Source organism: Eupeodes corollae, chromosome 3, assembly GCF_945859685.1.
Source record: "Eupeodes corollae chromosome 3, idEupCoro1.1, whole genome shotgun sequence".
Lineage (NCBI taxonomy): Eukaryota > Metazoa > Arthropoda > Insecta > Diptera > Syrphidae > Eupeodes > Eupeodes corollae.
Window position 1 is genome coordinate 30,738,781 of NC_079149.1, and position 19,020 is coordinate 30,757,800.

The window sequence follows — 19,020 nt, forward strand, 5'->3', positions numbered from 1 at the left end:
CTAACTACTTTTAATTTAGAATAAAAATAGGTGACATTATTTTAATTATAAATCGGACTTTTTAAAGCATCTTCTTCAAATAATAATTCTAACTCAGTTCTGACGTATTTTCAAGATTTTCAGTTCCCTTATTTTACAGTTTATTTTTTACATTTTGTAATCGAAGTTTTTCTAAGTAAAACGATTTGCAATAAGAGGTTTCATTTTGAAGTTATTTTAAAGTGCTGCTATGTGGACAGCTGTCACTTTGTAGCTTTAATCTTTCGACATTTGACAATTAAAAATTAAGTCACTAGTAATAGTTTGGAATACTATAACACTTTTGAGTTGTTGTTTGTTTGTTTGAGCTGTTTAGACAATTTAGTGATGTGATGAATTGAAGCCGTGACTAAAGATTGACTGATAGGCCTCTTTCACACGAGACGGTTTCGTCCGTACGGTTAAAATCCGTACGGTTTTTATCCGTGAGCCATTGATAGTAAACTAATAAAATTAACTAAAGTTTTCACACTTGTCGGAGACGGGTTTTTCCGTACGAATACTAAAGAGAAATGTCAAAAGAGCGGCAAGAAAAATAGCGTCGTTTCCTATCGCTGTCGGTTGGTGAAGTGAAGGTTAATAGCTATTCGAGCCATGGCATATTATATTGTGTGTCTGGATTTGAAAGGATATTGATGTGAACGGTTTTTATTGAACGAATTTCAAACGTGTCGAAAGTTTGATGAATGGTCCGCTGTTAAATCCTCTAAAAGTGACTATCTGTCACCAACTTGTGAAGTCGTCAAGCACACTCCATTTCAGATACACTGTGAAATATAGAGTTTCTTGTTAAACCGCACTTCACGAATGTTGAATGTTTTTTACTCAATAATAATGTTAAAAAACTCATTGCAATGTGAAATTATTTAAAATCAATGTGGTTCGAAATATTTTTTAATTTTATTGTCCTAATTGCTAGAACTGTAATATTCATAACCTCTACACTGAGCGTAACGTAAAACAGTACAACAAAAATTACAAAATATTATGCCAATATTATAGCAATCCTTCATCTTTTCAATTAAGAAAAAATGCATTGATTGTCCTTAAAGATATTGAAATAAAACCTCTTATTTGAAAATCCTGTGTGTAGAAATTTGGATTAATTCAGGTGAATTTATTCCTCTTAAACTGCGTTAGAATGGCTAGATTTTTTTGACACAGAACCAATTTATGAAATATATATCCATGTGTTTTGTCTTTTATCTGCAGTTATGTGTATTTAAACAATAAAAACAAATAAAATAATATTTAATTATTAAAAAAGTAGAAGTTCATAACATAATTTAAATTAATTTGGCAACTAGTTTTAAAAATGAATTCCAAAGTTTATGATTTATTTTGCATTATCAACAACGACAATGAAGTTTAATTTCGAAAATGTATAGTTAAATTAATATGTAATTCAAAATATGTCGTATTTGTTTTTATTTATAAATAATTGTATTTGTATTGGAGGTGTTGAATAAAGGGTAGTTTAATTTTAGAGGCCTACGTTGACTTTGGATAAAACACAAATTATCTGAGAAATGATTGTAATTTCCTTTAACTATAACAATATAAGTATGATTCAATTATGAATGCATCAAAATATTGGCCAAATAGCAACTGCAACCTCGGCAGTACACCTCCTACCGATGTTCGAAATGTTCGATGACTCTGAGGCATAATTGTGGTTCTTTGTCATTATTGTGCCGAATTATCTCATCCTTTAGCTCTTGAATTGTATCTACCTTATCAACGTACATCTTTTCTTTCATATAACCTCAAAGAAAGTTGACATCGCCACCAAGTGAGATTAAATTGAATTTGTCACCCATCCCATTTGTCATCAATGAGATGATCTTCAAAAGTTGTATAAATCTGGTCTATATACCTCAGCGATGGAGAGATGTAAAGGTAATCGGTAGAAAAGCACACTCTGATAAGAACTATCGAATACTCCCTAGAGCAAAAGAAATATACTATTGTGGTCTTCCTGGATATTGAGGGTGCTTTGAACAACGTTGACACATCCACTATCACTTCTGCTATGACGACCCTAAACGTCGAATACTCAATCTGTGAGTTGATTAATCTAATGCTTAAAAGCAGGATCATCAACTCTAAGTTGGGGGATTTTCGCACAAAAAGGTCTGTCAGTAGAGGCACTCCGCAAGGTAGTGTTCTGTCCCCTCTACTGTGGAACATAGTGTTTACAAAACTACTAATATCCCTTGAGAGGGAAGGCTACAGAGTGGTTGCATTTGCCGATGATGTTGCTATCGCTGTCACAGGAGAACATCCTAATACACTGTGAGACCTCCTCCAAAACGCACTCAATATGCTCACTACTAGTAGATGGGCTGATCACTGCGGACTCAGTATTAATCCTCAAAAAACAGACCTCGTCCTTTTTACACGGAAATACAAGACCCCAGTGATTATACATCCTTCAATAAAAGGTGTACCACTCATTTTTACCAATGAAGCCAAATATCTTGGTCTGATATTGGACAAAAAATTAAGTTGGAAATTTAATATTTAGGAAAGAGTTAAAAAAGCTACAGCACCTCTTTTCCTTTGCAAGAAAGCCATAGGAAGCAAATGGAGTTTTCAATCTCGCGTAATCTACTGACTATACACATCGGTCATCCGACCAATACTTATGTACGGGATTGCAGTATGGTGGACTGCACTGGAGAAAGTCACATACTACGAAAAACTCAGCAGAGTTCAACGCACTGCATGTCTCTGCATAAGCGAGGCATTGAGCACCCTCATCAGCGTTAGAAACTCTCCTCCATCTGACACCCCTCGACATCTTCAGTAAACAAGTGGAAACGAGTACAGCTATAAGACTCGACGCCTCATCTTAATGGACCAACAGCAATGTTGGGCACTCCATCATTTTGAACCTCTTTGGTTCTATACCAAAATACATAGACTACACTATTCCTAATCCCTTTTTTGGAAAAAAACTTCCAGGTATCCATTCCATCCAGAGATGAATGGGAAGACAAAAAACTGCTGGATAACAAAAGTATTCATTTTTATACAGATGGATCCAAGACAAATGAGGGAGTTGGTAGTGGTGTGTACTCAGAAAAGCTTAATCAAAGCATCTCATTCCGCCTCCCTAATCATTGAAGCGTCTTCCAAGCGGAAATTTTAGCGATCAAAGAGGTTCTTTCCTGGCTAAGAGAAAACGTGAATCAACTTCTGATAGCCGCATCTTCTTTGACAGTAAGGCTGCTATTAAATCTCTTGACGGTGTCTCAACTAAATCTCAAACGGCCCTCGATTGTCGATCGTCTCTTATAGAGATGGCGCAGCAATTTAACATTCACCTAAGTTGGGTGCCGGACCACAGAGACATCACGAGAAATACCTATACCGATAGCTACATGTAAACTTCTGCTAAAAGAAACAGCTTTTGCGATAGCAAATTCTAGGTGGCACAATATACCAACATGCGCAGCCACAAAACTCATATGGCCTTCACTGGAGCTAAAGCGCTCTAAAGACTTGTTATCTCAAAGCAGACTTCATATTAGCTACCTAATAGGTACACTGTCTTATAGGCAGACACGCATTACGACTTGGTGTAGCCTCAAATAACTTCTGCAAGAGCTGTATGGACGAGGAAGAAGAGGAAACAGTCTCTCACCTTCTCTGCAATTGCCCTGCTCTTTCACTATGACGCAAACTTCATCTGGGAGACTACCATTTTGATAATCCCAGTGAACTAGCTTAAAAGGATATCAAATATTTCCTTCGCTTTATAAAAAGCTCAAAATGGTTCTACTAATGAGAAGTAATTCTCTAGATTTAGGTATCACAATGGTCCGTTTGTGTGGATTCTAAACCCGCAGCCACGTTAACCTAGCCCAAAAGAAATATTGTCTCGTTAGTTGTGTGGCAAGTTGCACTGTTCTGTTGAAACTTCATATCATCCACATCCATATTTTCCGGTAAGGGCCATACAAAATTCAATATCATCTAACGATAGCGACCACCATACACAGTAACTGCCTTAACGACCTCATTTTGAAAAAAAATACGACCCAATGATGCCGTCATCCCATAAGACGCACAAAATAGTCAATTTTTGTGGTTGCATTGGTTTTTGACAATCACTCAGTACTGCTTATTTACGAAAATGAGCTGAAAATGTACCCCCATCCTCTGACCATTGACGACGCTTGAAATGGTCAAAAGGCTTTAATTCTTGAACCAACTGCACATTGTAAGCGCGTAAATGCAAGCCCTTACCCATAATGTTCATCAACGACGAGCCTTAGAACTACAATTGTTGGGCACGACGATGAGTAAGGGTGGACTGCTCTTCAGCAGCACTATCGTGAACAGCAAATATATTTTTTGCAGTATGAGCTGTACGACCATTCACTGGTGTTTTCACATCTCCTTCAGACCCGTTTTTCTAAAATGTTGATGATAAGCCTGAAAAACTGTAACAGGTTGCTCGATTGCGTATTTTTCCATTGTTTAAAATTGCCAAATTAAAATAAAGAAAAAAACTTGACATTTAGGTGTAGTTCACATTCAATATCGCCCTTTACAATTTTAGCCACCCTTTAAAACAACAAAATGTCAGTTAATTTAGGTACTCATATCGCTAAGTGAAAAATATTAAAAATATTAGTTCTTGTTCAATACCCAATAAAAATATTACATGTTCACATATCTTTTTGAGAGTTCCCAAATTAAGTAAAAATAAGAAAACCCCCTTATCTAGTAGAAAAATAAATAAATAATAAAAAAAAAACAATATTAATGTGTATAACTTATAATATACCATAGAAAAATACTCAGGACACTGGTAAACCAACATCAAAAAATAAAGGACTCACGGAAAAGTCAAATCAAACAAAAAATAACGAAAACTTGGTGAGTACGTTAGCTGGTTGGCTGGCTTGATGCTGGCCTGGTTATAAAAACTCCTATCATCATCATCATCACGATAATAATCACAATTGTTGCACTCACCTACTCGTATGGTGTGTAGTTAGAAAGAATTTTTGGTTGTTTAAAAGTTTGTTGAAACTTTCAAAAAGTATTTTTCAATCTCAATATAAAAACAAAAAAACAATGTGTATGATATTGAAAGTGTTTTTTTACCCTATTTCTTTTTTCTCAAATAAAAACATAAGTTCACAATAGTCTACAGGGTGACCCAAACGTATCTAGTTCAAGTGGATTTAAATGAATTTTGAAACATATTTTTTTTTAATTTGACAAAATTTACAAATATAACATTTTTCGTATTTTTTCTGGACAAGGTAGAGATTTTAGACTTTCATCATTTCGTTCCAAAACTAAGAAAAATTAAAATCCACCTAAGAACTTTTGGCTGCTAGGTCATCCTGTATCTACGATTCCATTCAATATTTTATATCCACTTGATCCTTGTGTGAAAAAGTAGTTTTAGTTGTTTGTTAAAAGTGATGATGATGATGATGATGATGGTAACCCATATCCCATATAGCATGCGGTCCATACAAAAATAAAACTATAAAGTCTTGAATTTTATAACAATCCAACCCTAACCTCCCATTTTTGTACAATTACGAATAGTTTATGCTTTGTAAAGCATATATGTATGTTTCTGTGAATTTTCAAAATTCTATTATATATTGATTGATTATAAAAACAATATACCCTTACCCTTGAAATATTTTATGTATGTACTGTATTTTGATGTAGTTTTCGAAGTGTTTTGTAGCGTACCTACCCTTTCAAATATTATATTCCTGTATCCTGTGTGTCTATGATGTTTTTGTTGATAATTCCTGTTTGTAAAAGTTTTTAAGTTTTCTTTTGATACAATAATAAAGACAACTATATTTATGATATAAAATAAAACAAAAGTTCGTCTTTTAGTTTGGAAAAGTTTTTGATTTTCAAGTTCCGGTGTTTCAAAAAAAAAAGAGAAAAGTTTACTTTTAGGAAATTAAAATAAAGTACCTTTACGATGAGCAGATCGAATATTATCGAAAAAAGGATTGTTTGTTTTTGGGAAACAAAAACAATTCGAAAATCGATTTGAGAATTAGAAAATATTTAACATATTCAAGAGAAAAGAAATAAAATTTGTATTAAATACAAATTAAGGCAAAAGGGTAAACTTTTTAAAGGAAGTCAAGTTTACTCAGATCAAAGTTTACAAATCCCAATGACATAGTTTGAGAAGAAAAACAAAAAAGAAGAACCCTTGACTTTTGTTTTAGAAAAAATTAAGGATTATTTAAAAACTTTCGCCTTCATATGAAAACTAGTTTGACCAGTTTGTTGGTTTTGTCAATACATCAAGTTTTAAAACCAACGATTAACATTTTGAGAATAATACACGCTAAGTGTTGTCAGACGTCAAAGACATTTTGCAATACATTCAATTAATTATTGTAATCAAACACACCTGAAATCTGTCATTTAAATATATTTTTAAATCGGAGTACACGTTGGACTGATTTGAGGTGAGTCATTTTGAGGTCATCATTTTACATTCCTTCTTCAATGAAACGTCAAAAAGTATTCGTTTAAAAAGGGTCCCATAATAATACCATGTTATAAACGGTGATTTTTTAAGAGCTTGGTAACTTTAAAAAAAAAAAAAACGCATAAAATTTGCAAAATCTCATCGATTCTTTATTTGAAACGTTAGATTGGTCCATGACATTTACATTTGAAGATAATTTCATTTAAATGTTGACCGCGGCTGCGTCTAAGGTGGTCCATTCGGAAAGTCCAATTTTGGGTAACTTTTTCGAGCATTTCGGCCGGAATAGCCCGAATTTCTTCGGAAATGTTGTCTTCCAAAGCTGGAATAGTTGCTGGCTTATTTGTGTAGACTTAAGACTTGACGTAGCCCCACAAAAAATAGTCTAAAGGCGTCAAATCGCTTGATTTTGGTGGCCAACTTACCGGTCCATTCCATGAGATGAATTGTTCTCCGAAGTTTTCCCTCAAAATAGCCATAGAATCGCGAGCTGTGTCTCATGTAGCGCCATCTTTTTGAAACCACATGTCAACCAAGTTCAGTTCTTCCATTTTTGGCAACAAAAAGTTTGTTAGCAGTGAACGATAGCGATCGCCATTCACCGTAACGTTGCGTCCAACAGCATCTTTGAAAAAATACGGTCCAATGATTCCACCAGCGTACAAACCACACCAAACAGTGCATTTTTCGGGATGCATGGGTAGTTCTTGAACGGCTTCTGGTTGCTCTTCACTCCAAATGCGGCAATTTTGCTTATTTACGTAGCCATTCAACCAGAAATGAGCCTCATCGCTGAACAAAATTTGTCGATAAAAAAGCGGATTTTCTGCCAACTTTTCTAGGGCCCATTCACTGAAAATTCGACGTTGTGGCAGATCGTTCGGCTTCAGTTCTTGCACGAGCTGTATTTTATACGGTTTTACACCAAGATCTTTGCGTAAAATCTTCCATGTGGTCAAATAACACAAATCCAATTGCTGCGAACGGCGACGAATCGACATTTCACGGTCTTCAGCAACACTCTCAGAAACAGACGCAATATTCTCTTCTCGTGTGGTTGGTTAAATGTCCAATAAAGTAAACTGAGTGCGAAACTTGGTCACAATCGCATTAATTGTTTGCTCACTTGGTCGATTATGTAGACCATAAATCGGACGTAAAGCGCGAAACACATTTCGAACCGAACACTGATTTTGGTAATAAAATTCAATGATTTGCAAGCGTTGCTCGTTAGTAAGTCTATTTATGATGAAATGTCAAAGCATACTGAGCATCTTTCTCTTTGACACCATGTCTGAAATCCCGCGTGATCTGTCAAATACTAATGCATGAAAATCCTAACCTCAAAAAAATCACCCTTTACAAGAAAAATTACATGTTAATATGGCGCTGTTGTCTTAACTTGACATTTAGATTTAAGTCTGCTATAACACTATGAAACTGGATGTATGCTTCACACACTTCGAACAACAAATGTGCAAAAGAGAAAAAATATGAGACGGAAGAAAATTGATTGGTGTTGGATGGATAACATTTTCTATCCAGGCCGCCATGCCAGTTTGAAGTTTTCTCTGCTCATATTTGTTTTTTCTTTTGCTGTTATCTTTCATGTGGTTTACATTTTTTTTATTGAAAAGATGTCGTTTGTTTTATGTTTTAGGTAACATTTAGGCTTGATAAGCATAATATGAATATCAAAATATATTATGGAGATATTCTAATAAAAGCATACAAATCAATTGTCAACGAAAATAACATAAAGGACAACTGTCAAACCAGATTCACGGACAAAAAATACTGTATATGAAGATATGATGGCTGAAACACAAACACGCTTAAGCTTCAGCTTCGCCTGACGTTTACAAGTTCAGCCATAGGAATTCAATGCATGCTATCACAATGAAGCTTCGACATCACGTTTCATTTGACAATCGTAAGGAAAAGAACGTATTGTTACGTAATGTGACACCTAACGAAAGCTCTTGTTCAAATTTACAGCTCAACAACTGTAAATAGTCAACAAACAAATTATATTTGCTTTTGGAGGGATGCCCATTAGTTATTATGTGAAAGCTACTTCCGAGATAAATTTAATTTTCAAAACTCATTGTTTTTTGTATTTTGAGAAAAAATAACAACTGCTAATGACAGAAGTGCCATTTTAGAAATGTCATATTGGAAGAGTCATTCAAAGCAACCTCGAGAAGGCTCAATGTAACGCAGACGAAGCTGAAGCGTGTTTGTTTTTCAGCCATTAAATCTTTGTAGCCATCTTGATTTGCCTGAAAACTAAAACGAACAGCTGGTTATCTAAGTTGTGTGCGAAGTTTGCGTGTAACTTGCTAAACACGATGGTAAAGCTTAAACTAACGCGCAAGTTGGGTGAAGTTTTATTTTTTATATTCAACACGATCATTTTCATTTAAGTTATGAAAAGATAATAACACATTGGCATTACTAATGCAAGAAACTTTTAATCTGTCATAATCTTTAAAAGTTTTATTAAAACAATCGATGAAAATAATTAATTTATCCAACAAATAAAGCAGCAGGACAACACAACTCCCACACAAAATTGACACATGAATTTTGTATTTTTTTTAAAGCTTCAAACTTCAATTCTTGTCGCGTTTCACTATTACGGATATCCTTTACTTCAAAATACGAGTTTTTAATAACAGCTTCTGCTTCAAGCGCTTTTTTAAGCTTCAAGCTTCAACCTTTCTGTTCAGGCTCTAAAACTCTTTAGTAATTTCTATATATGCGTGAAAACAAGCCAAAAATTTTTGTTGGAAATTATTTTCATCTACAATGCTATTAAATCAATGTAAACAAATCGATAGAGTGTTTCTATTCATGAATCTAGTTGCATCGTGTAATAGCAGAAAAATATCATTCTCCAAAGTGTTAAGAATGACGTTTCTAAACATACGCTACATCCACTATCTATTGGTGTTGTTCTTTTTTAGTTCAGTGCAGAGCTCGAATTGTCAAAAAAAAAATAATTGTGATCCTTTTGAGCTCTGATCGTTCAGAGCTTCAAATTCGTGTTTCTTTTTTAGTTATGAACATGTTCAGAGTGCGCTGAGCGCTCTGTGAGCTCAGAGTAAAATAATAGAGTAAACGGAGTAAAATGCTGAGTACAAACAATGTGATATTTGAAAGCCGGTAAATTAAAAAAATCATCGTCAAAACAATAAAAATGGCGGAAGAGGCTGGTCGCTTTAGTGCAGAATGAAAGATAATTTAGAAAAAACTTATTGCATATAGCATTTTTATGAATCAAATTTATTACAGGCTTCAAATGGACCAACTGAAAATTTTGAACGCCTTCAAACAGCGACATTTTAAATCATGGCAGTTTAGTGCTCAAGTTGTTTCATAATTAAATCAGAGAGCTCTGAGCATACTCTGCTCAGAACTCTTCTCTGTTCGCTCAGACTCTGCTCAGTGCTCAGCTCTGAACTAAAAAAAAAAAGCCATATGGCTACGTTCACATTGGGCTACTCATATTGACGTCATGAGGAAATGTTTAGGTCCAATATTGAAACAGTCAAGTCTTTGTATATATATTTGAATAGTACTATCATGAAGGAGGAACGCTCGACCTGACATCTTCCTACGACTTCCTAAACAATTCGTTCCACATGTTTAACGTGTGGAATGTATTGCGGTGAGGGAAGAATGAGCGAGAATTCCAATATAAAATAATAATTTTCCAGATAATTGAAGAAATGAAGATAGAGAAGAATGTATACAAATTTAGCGATAGTTGGAGGGAGTGAAATGAAAAGGCATTTTTGTTATTATTTTTCAATGCATATTCTATAATGTGTTATTTTTGCTTGGTAGGTATTGAGGAATATTGAAAAATATCAACAAGGCAAAAAAAGGATTGAATGAGTACAAACTGTTTCCGGTTCCCAATTTGAAACTTTTAGTAGGTACTTCTTTTTTAAATTCGACTAAAATGGTAATGAGAAAGAAAATTAATATAATGCTCATAATGGTCAGATATTTATTGTTTGTTTTTTATAAGGTTAAATATAGGTAGATATTATATCACCTTCACAATGTTGGATATTTTTAGAATAACGAACAAATGTAGATTAATGTTTTCTATTCCTTAAGCATAGTAAATACGCAATCATATAGGTACTAGTTACAAATCACAGTATTAATTTATTTTGTTTTTAAAATCCATTTAAGAGTATGTCTATATGAAGTTGTTAACATAACTAGGTTAATTTAGAATACAATTCAGGTGAAGATTAAAATTACATTTCAGTGTTTGTTCACTTAAAAAAATTTGCAATTCCTATAATTTTAATTGTGAAACATGTTTTATGTAATATAAAACATTTTTAAACAATCTGAATTCCCTTGAAAATGGTTTTAAATTTCATATGTTAAAATTTGAAATCTACTGTAGTTCACGGAAACATTAAAATAAAATTTTAGTTCACGTAAATGTATTTTCGTATACCTATTGGTAGGTACGCATTTATAAGGTGAAATGAAAAACAAATCTTATATTACTAGTAAATTATTCTATTATATTCAGGTTCAAAAGTGGCAGCTATTTCTTTCGAATGTAAATTGCAGCGTTTTTTTATTTATATTTAAAATTGGTTCGTTGCCTTTAATCAATTCAAATTCAAAACTATCAAAATTTCAACTTTGGCGGTTGTGCGATTTTGTGTGGTTATTACCAAAAAATAGTGAAATCGGTGAAATTTGTGATTTCTTCAGACTAGTTTTTTTCAAAACTAAATAAAATAATAAGAAATAAACTTTTTTAAAGATAATAAGAAATAGGAAGTGTAATTTAAGTTTATTTTTCAAACTTTGATTAAAAGTGCGTTGTTTTTGTTTTTGATTTTGTTTATATTTTGTTATTACCTCATTTGAAAGGATTCAAAAATTGCTGTAGGTAGGTATAGCATTTTTATTTATTTTAAAGACAGGGTATTTCATTTATATATTTTATTTTTGTTTTTGCTTAATATATTTCTTTTATTACTTTTAATTTAATTACATTTATTGCTTGCAATAATATTTTTTGTAGTTTGATAAATAATACTAATTTATTTATATTAACTGGATTATTTTTTATTTTCTTATAAAATATATTTCTTAATTCAAAATGGTTATGTGCTGTTATTTTAACTGTTATGAACACAAAAGGTCGGCAGGCTACGTTTCTTTTTTTCAATTGCCGTCTGACCACCGAAGACCGATTTGGATAAAGCATGGAAATGTTTCGCACATCAAGCAAATTGCAAAAACTTCCTTCATGTGCGAAAACCATTTTTATGCTAAGGACATTCATGTACGCGCTACATATAAGAGTCTGTCCAAATCGGCGCTTCCCATTCCCTTTTCGTCTTCCATTTGTTGTTGCTCGGAGAAATCCCACGACAGATCGTGCGTTCGCACAATGGAAGCGAACAAAACACGAATTCAGCCAACCTCCACGGCTACCTCTACGATTCGGGATTCTGTGCCTATAAATGTACCTCGAGCCCCACTTCCATCGGTTCCTTCTAGTCCAGCCGTATCAATCGTTAATGCGGCTGCGACTGGTTCTGCAAATTATATACGCAGATTTTCTTTACCACCAACCGATTTCAGTTCGGAAATCATACCGGAGCACTTGCCATCCCCCGGTTTAGGAAACTACAAATTTGTACCGCGCGTGAAATCACCGGAAACTTCACAACCTTTGTGCAAGTGTTACTTGGAAACACCCAAAAAAACAGCAGTGAGACCAGAATACCAGCTGAGGAAAGGACTCGCTGCCCATATGGAAGACTTTTCGGAGGAATTGAGAACTTTCATCCTCTCCCAGCTCTTTCACAAGGCGAATGCACCCTGGGCACCAAAAGAAAAAGATTTGTTTATCAAATTTTTCTTTAAGTCCCCAGCATGCTACAATTTTATGTTGAGTGCAGGTTTCAAGCTGCCATCGGTAAGCACGATTTACCGGTGGCATTCAGAAATCCGTCTGCCCACAGGATTGAGCCAAAGGATGAAGGAGCTGCTCACTGACAAAGCTAAGGACATGACATCGATGGACAAAAAGTGTGTGCTGCTATTCGACGAGATGTTGATTAAAAAGGAGTTGGAATATAACGTCAAGGATGACTTTATATATGGATACACCGACTTTGGAGAATTCGGAAGAAAAAACCATGTGGCCTCTAAGGTAATGGTTTTTACACTCAGAGGTTTAAACAAGAATTGGAAACAAACTATTGCCTATTATGTTGGGCACGAGTACGATAACTTTGGCGCCGAGATATAATAACGGTTTTTGGTAGAGGGGCTTAATACAAGCATTTTTTACTATGGGAGGGGGGGGTCTATCTCCCCCCGTTTAGGCGGTAGGGGCAATTTAAAAAAACATGTACTTTAAATGGAAAAAAAATAATTAAAAAATAACGGTAATACTAACAATTAAGTATTATACCTTTTTTTAAAGCCAACACTTGTGTCTAGTAGCTTGTTTTTAAATCAAGTCAAAACTATGCATAGTTTGCGAAAAACACTGTTTTAAACTCAAAATTTGGTAAAAAAAAAAGTTAAAAATATGGTTTAGAGTGTAATATTTCAAAACTTTTAGATTATCTACAATTTTTTTTTTTAGAATACATTGCCCTTATTTATTTTTGATCGAAAACTGAAAACTAGATGATTTTATGTCTTTTAGTTTTTGAGAAAATTGAAAATAACCACAACTACTATTTTAATTTAATTCTTTTTTTTTGCTTCAAAAATCTTATTTTGATAGTAACAATGGTAGGTGCAAGTTTGGTTGTATGCAACAGTGGGATCCTGCAACCCCCCTGCTTGGGCTCACTATAGGATTTGGGGTGGGTGCGAGTTAGGGTGGGTGCAAGGTGGAGAGGGTGAAAGGTTCGGTGAGTGCATGCAAAATTTCATATGCATCTAAATAAACTGGATATAAAAAAAGTAATTTAATTGAAATATTTTGTTTTGGTAATTTTCAATTTTCTCAAAAACTAGAAGACTTAGAAACATCTAGTTTTCAGTTTTCGTTAAAAAATAAATAAGGGCAATGTATTCAAAAAAAAAAATTGTAGATAATCTAAAAGTTTCGAAATATTACACTCTAAACCATATTTTTAATTTTTTTTTTTTACCAAATTTTGAGTTTAAAACAGTGTTTTTCGCAAACTATGCATAGTTTTGACTTGATTTAAAAACAAGCTACTAGACACAAGTGTTGGCTTTAAAAAAAGGTATAATACTTAATTGTAAGTATTACCGTTATTTTTTAATTATTTTTTTTCCATTTAAAGTACATGTTTTTTTAAATTGCCCCTACCGCCTAAACGGGGGGAGATAGACCCCCCCTCCCATAGTAAAAAATGCTTGTATTAAGCCCCTCTACCAAAAACCGTTATTATATCTCGGCGCCAAAGGTATCGTACTCTCCCCTTATGTTGGATCACCTGATGTAAACATACTATCAAAGATGTTAGTAACAATTATTACGGGAGTAATAAATTGTGGACTAGCCATTGTCGCAACAAGCTGTGACCAAGGTACAACTAATGTTGCAGCTTATAGCAGAATAGCACCCTTTAACAAGGAACTTGAACCATATGTGGATATCGAGGGCCATAGAGTTTTTTTACTTTATGACTATCCACATATGTTCAAAAGTGTAAGAAATATTTTGCTCAAATACACTATCTCAATGGGAGATGAAGTTGTTGATTGGCGCATATTAGAAAGGATCTTTGAAGACGACTCGAAAGGGATATTTCAAGTTTTCTTCAAACTTTCAAAAGCGCACATCAAACCCAATTTGTATGAGAAAATGTCCGTAAAATTGGCAACACAAGTTTTTATATTTATACGTAGTTTTTAAGATTTTAAATATTATATGTATATATTCTTTTATTGTAGTTTAAGTGCTGTGATACATATATAATGCGAATATTTATACATAATTTATAGTTTAAGGACGAGGAATAGGTCTACTGGGGATACCTCGAAAAAAAAACGCATCTAGTACTCTACCCCATTGGGAGATGTGGAAAAGAGTACGAAATGCTTTTCCATTACTATAGTATTTTTATTCAATTTATTTTTCCTTTTTTTTAAATACTTAGGTATCTCAAAAACGTTATTCTTCGTTGCATAATCTTATCTAATCTAATCTAATCGACCCAATGATTCGATAAATACAAATACATATTAAATGAATGAAATTAATTTGAAGTCAATACCATCTATTTTTCACGATATGTATATCGAGAACCGAACATCAATTTTTACCAAATGTTCGTGCTGCTAAAAATATACTTGTTTGGTATCACGTTACAATATATAATATAAAATTTAATTCAAGTCTCTAGCGTTATTGTTTCGTGAGATGTTTTTGGCTTAATTGTTTAGTAACAGTATTTAAAAAAAGTTTTTCCACAGCCTAGCACTACATGTCAATCTCCTTAGATACTACTTACATAAACACCCTCTACCTACATATACCTACATTGTATAAATATAAATATTAAAAAATGTATATACATACATACTTCTATACTCCATATTCAAAATATGGCAACAATGAATCCTACAGAGAATGAAATTTGAAAACGTTGCATTTAAATTTTCAAATTTCTCAAAAACTGAAAATCTAAAATCAAATGAATATAATTTGCTTCAAGCAAAATACCTACTGCGAAAAGCATACAATTCATAGCTATAACGATATGTATACAATTTCTCAAAAACTGAAAATCTAAAATCAAATGAATATAATTTTCTTCAAGCAAAATACCTACTGCGAAAAGCATATAATTCACAGCTATAACGATATGTATACGCATAACTCCTTTACATAGGTAAAGGTAGGCACAAAAAAATCCAAGGTAACTATGGTAACGAACTGTTTTTGTGTTTTTGTTTTCACATTTTCTCATTTGTTTTGAAATAAACAGCTGATTCAGCTCACTCCCTTACACATCTTAATACTTATGAGAACAAAATAATATACTCCTTTCATTCCCACTCTTGCATTCAAAATTTTATTTTCCAGTCGCTCTTAGTTTCCACGCCAAATTTCCGTACACACAGCGCCCTCATGGTCCGCCTTTCGTACCAAAATTTTCTGTTCCATGATAGTACTATTCAGTTTATATACAAGGGTCAAGTTTTGTTTCAAACCAGTATATGCTTATTGAAATATTGTAATTGAATTTAGAAATAAAATCGCTTTTAATTCATAAAATTTCATATTTGAACTCTATTAAATTCTTAAGCCTGTTAAATTAATAATCTGTCAAAAATATTTATATCTCTTCTATTTTGCGTTTTATTGATTGAAATAAGTTGTTTTTTTTTTTTAGTCTTTATTTCGGGATATCTACCAACTATTATAAACGATAAAGTGCTTAAAAGTTAAAGATTTATCTGCATAGACACGGTCTTTAACGTAGCCTTAAAAAAAAGTTCAGCGGTATCAAATCACGAAAGGTCCAATCTTACCTCCAAATATTGACCTATGTTCAATTACTTGAGGATTCTCAAAACCCAAATACGACAATTTTGTTTATTAACATCGTGAAAAATGTTTTTCCTCCTTAAAGAAAATTTTGTCCATGAACTTGCAGAATCACCTTTTTTCTAGTACGTTTTAATAATAATTTGTATGCGTTATGCCTATCGATTAGCAGTCCATTTCCCTAAATGTCAGACTTCAAATAAAAAAACAGAACTGGTATAACAACTTATTAAGTTTGACATATGTAAATCGAATTCCAGAATTATACTTTTGAAACAGCAAAATGGATAACCCGTAACAATTTGTTTCCGTCAATTTCACTGAAATGATTTCTGGTTTGCTAGATTTCAAAGCTTGACAATTTGACAGCTACACACTAAGGCGCCAGTTATAGTTATCATTTATTTTCATCATTGAACATTTTTCAATCAAATGAGGCATTTAATCAGTGTTATAAAGACAAAATTTAAGACATTTAGTATAAAATAAATTTGTTTAAACGATACATCAAACAATATATTTTATTGTTCAGTTAAATTAATACAGAATGTATTTTATTGAAGTATAATCACATTTAGATTCATAATAACTAAATAAGATGATGGTTAAAGGTACACTTACAAAATGTCGAATATAGTTTTAGTATATTCATTGAATTAGAGTTCTTTTTTAAATTCTTACTTGTCAAATTTGACCAGAGAATTGCTATAATCTAGATGGATTATATCTACATAACAATCAGGATGTGACAGTTCATCACTTTCAAAGTAACCCCAACACATTGGATTGTCATTTTTAATTACCTCCATTTTAAACCCTGTATACATTGGCTTACTTTATTGAACAGTAGTGCTTCTTTCAAAGTAGTCTCTGTTCACGAAAAAAAATCTTAAATTCACGTTCGACATGGAATTATAGCAATTTCTGCTATAAATCCGATAAAACCTTCATACAAATTCATTGAAAAACATTTCTTTATTCATAATTTTATTAAATAACTCAATTAAAGAAATTATTTTAATATATGGATTTATTTTTACTCAACGATGTATCAGATATCAATTTTAAAATGTAATGACATTTATGTGAAACCATTTAATTTACCATAATTAAATCATCCATTAACATAAATTAAGAGTTGCAAAAAAAAATAACATGAATAAAAAACCAATAAAGCACTCATAAAAATGTTCATAATTAATATTATTAAAATACGAAATGAGTATGGTTGTTGAAGTATTAAATTGATAATAAAATGTTGAAATATGTTTTAAATTTGATTTACAACTTTTCATCCACAAAGTAAGTACGACAATGTGAATGACAACATTTTATATGGTCTACCACCCTTTACACTTGTTTATGTCAAGGTGAAACTTTTGTTATGTTTTATTTTTGTTTTGTTGTTTTAAATATACAAACTTCATTATTTTTAAATTTAAAAATTCCATTATTTAAACGTCCTTTTTCTGCACAAAATAAACAGCGCACAAAAAATAAATATAAACATCACAAAGGAAGAGTAAACTTTCAATTCAATTCGTCACAAGCGCACCAAAGTAATTCAATTTGATTATAATATTTTTGTAAACCCTTAAAAAAAAACAAGCAAAAGCTCAAGCATGCAACGAGTGTAGTAAATACTCAAATAATAGTTTTCATTTGAAATTATAATGAAAATAAAATACTGTGAAAAGGACTATAATTTCCACGAAACCAAAGCCGTAGCACCGCCACAACGTAGGCGTTACATCGTCTCCGACTCAAGCACCGGAAGGATATTAAATTTCAAATAAAACGTTTGTGTGTCCTTTCGAAATAAACGATTTGTATTATGAATGAATTCACTTTTGATTAAACGGAAACGAACCTTTTTGTTTTTGAATTAATTTTTGTCTACTATCGTTTTATACCTTCACATTTATTTTTCTTGTGCTGATTTATTTCGTTTTGTTTTTCCAGGGCCATCGAGAATCACCAGCTCACTGGTATAAAAGTCGCAGTGTTGTCCTTGCCAGCATGAAGGCTCGCCAAATGCTAACATGGATCCTTGGCAAAGAAGACTCAAAATTCAAGCACTGTGAAAATCTTCAAGTCCTCTGAGCTTCAGCCAAGAGTAAATAAATTATCTTATCTCTTTTTTTATTTATTTTGTTTTGAGTGCAAATAAAATTTAAATTAAAAAAAAAAGAACAAGAAAATTGTGAATCAAATGAAAAAATAAATAAATAAGAAAAACAAAAAACCATCGGTTTCTAGATTTCATTTATTTTTCTATCAAAACGATTTTGATTTGAATAAAAATCAAAATTAAACTAAATAATATTTTAAAATGAGACCAATCCTATAGAATTTGTATCCCCTTACATATATGATAAATAAATTAAAAACAATAATATTAAATATAAATTAATTAAAATTCTAAAAAAAAAGAAAAATATTTAACAATTAGACAATAGAAATTATAAAATATATGCGTGATACAAGGTATCACACGATGTTACTTAGTTTTTTTATATTATTAAACAAAAAAATAAAACATTTATTATGTATACTATCTATAAAGTTAAATCCTTAAAATATATTCTTTTTGATGTTGTTTCATTTAAAAACTATAATTTATTGATGCTAAATAATAAACTTACACACAAAAAAGAAAACATGTCTTTCTTTTATATTTGATTTATTGAATTTAAAACTACATAATTTTAAAGAATAAAATTGTAAATTTATTAGAAAAAAATAATAAATATATAGAAGAAAAAATTATAATTTATATGGAATAAATTATATATGTATGTATACATGCATTGATTATAGAACAGATTTTTGTGTCTTCCGAACTTTCAAACAATTAATATGAATGAAAGTAAATGGATTTGGAAAATGAAATAAATGTTTGTATGAAATTAAAACTAGATTTTGTTTTTCTCTTTAATTTGAA

At 32.1% G+C, this 19,020-nt stretch overlaps 1 protein-coding gene across 3 annotated transcripts in view; it reads left to right on the top strand.

Moving 5' to 3' along the window:
* Nucleotides 1-18,711, top strand: part of LOC129950273 (GTP-binding protein RAD) — a 214,682-nt gene extending 195,971 nt beyond the window's left edge. For 2 of the 3 annotated variants that reach the window (XM_056062156.1, XM_056062157.1), the window contains exons 9-10: nucleotides 4,843-4,929; nucleotides 18,039-18,711. In XM_056062156.1, the coding sequence (XP_055918131.1) occupies nucleotides 4,843-4,929; nucleotides 18,039-18,179 (228 nt within the window). In that variant the 3' untranslated portion in view covers nucleotides 18,180-18,711. The remainder of the gene's footprint in view (nucleotides 1-4,842; nucleotides 4,930-18,038) is intronic. The other variant, XM_056062158.1, reaches the window with a different exon arrangement.
* The last annotated feature ends 309 nt before the right edge of the window (nucleotides 18,712-19,020 follow it).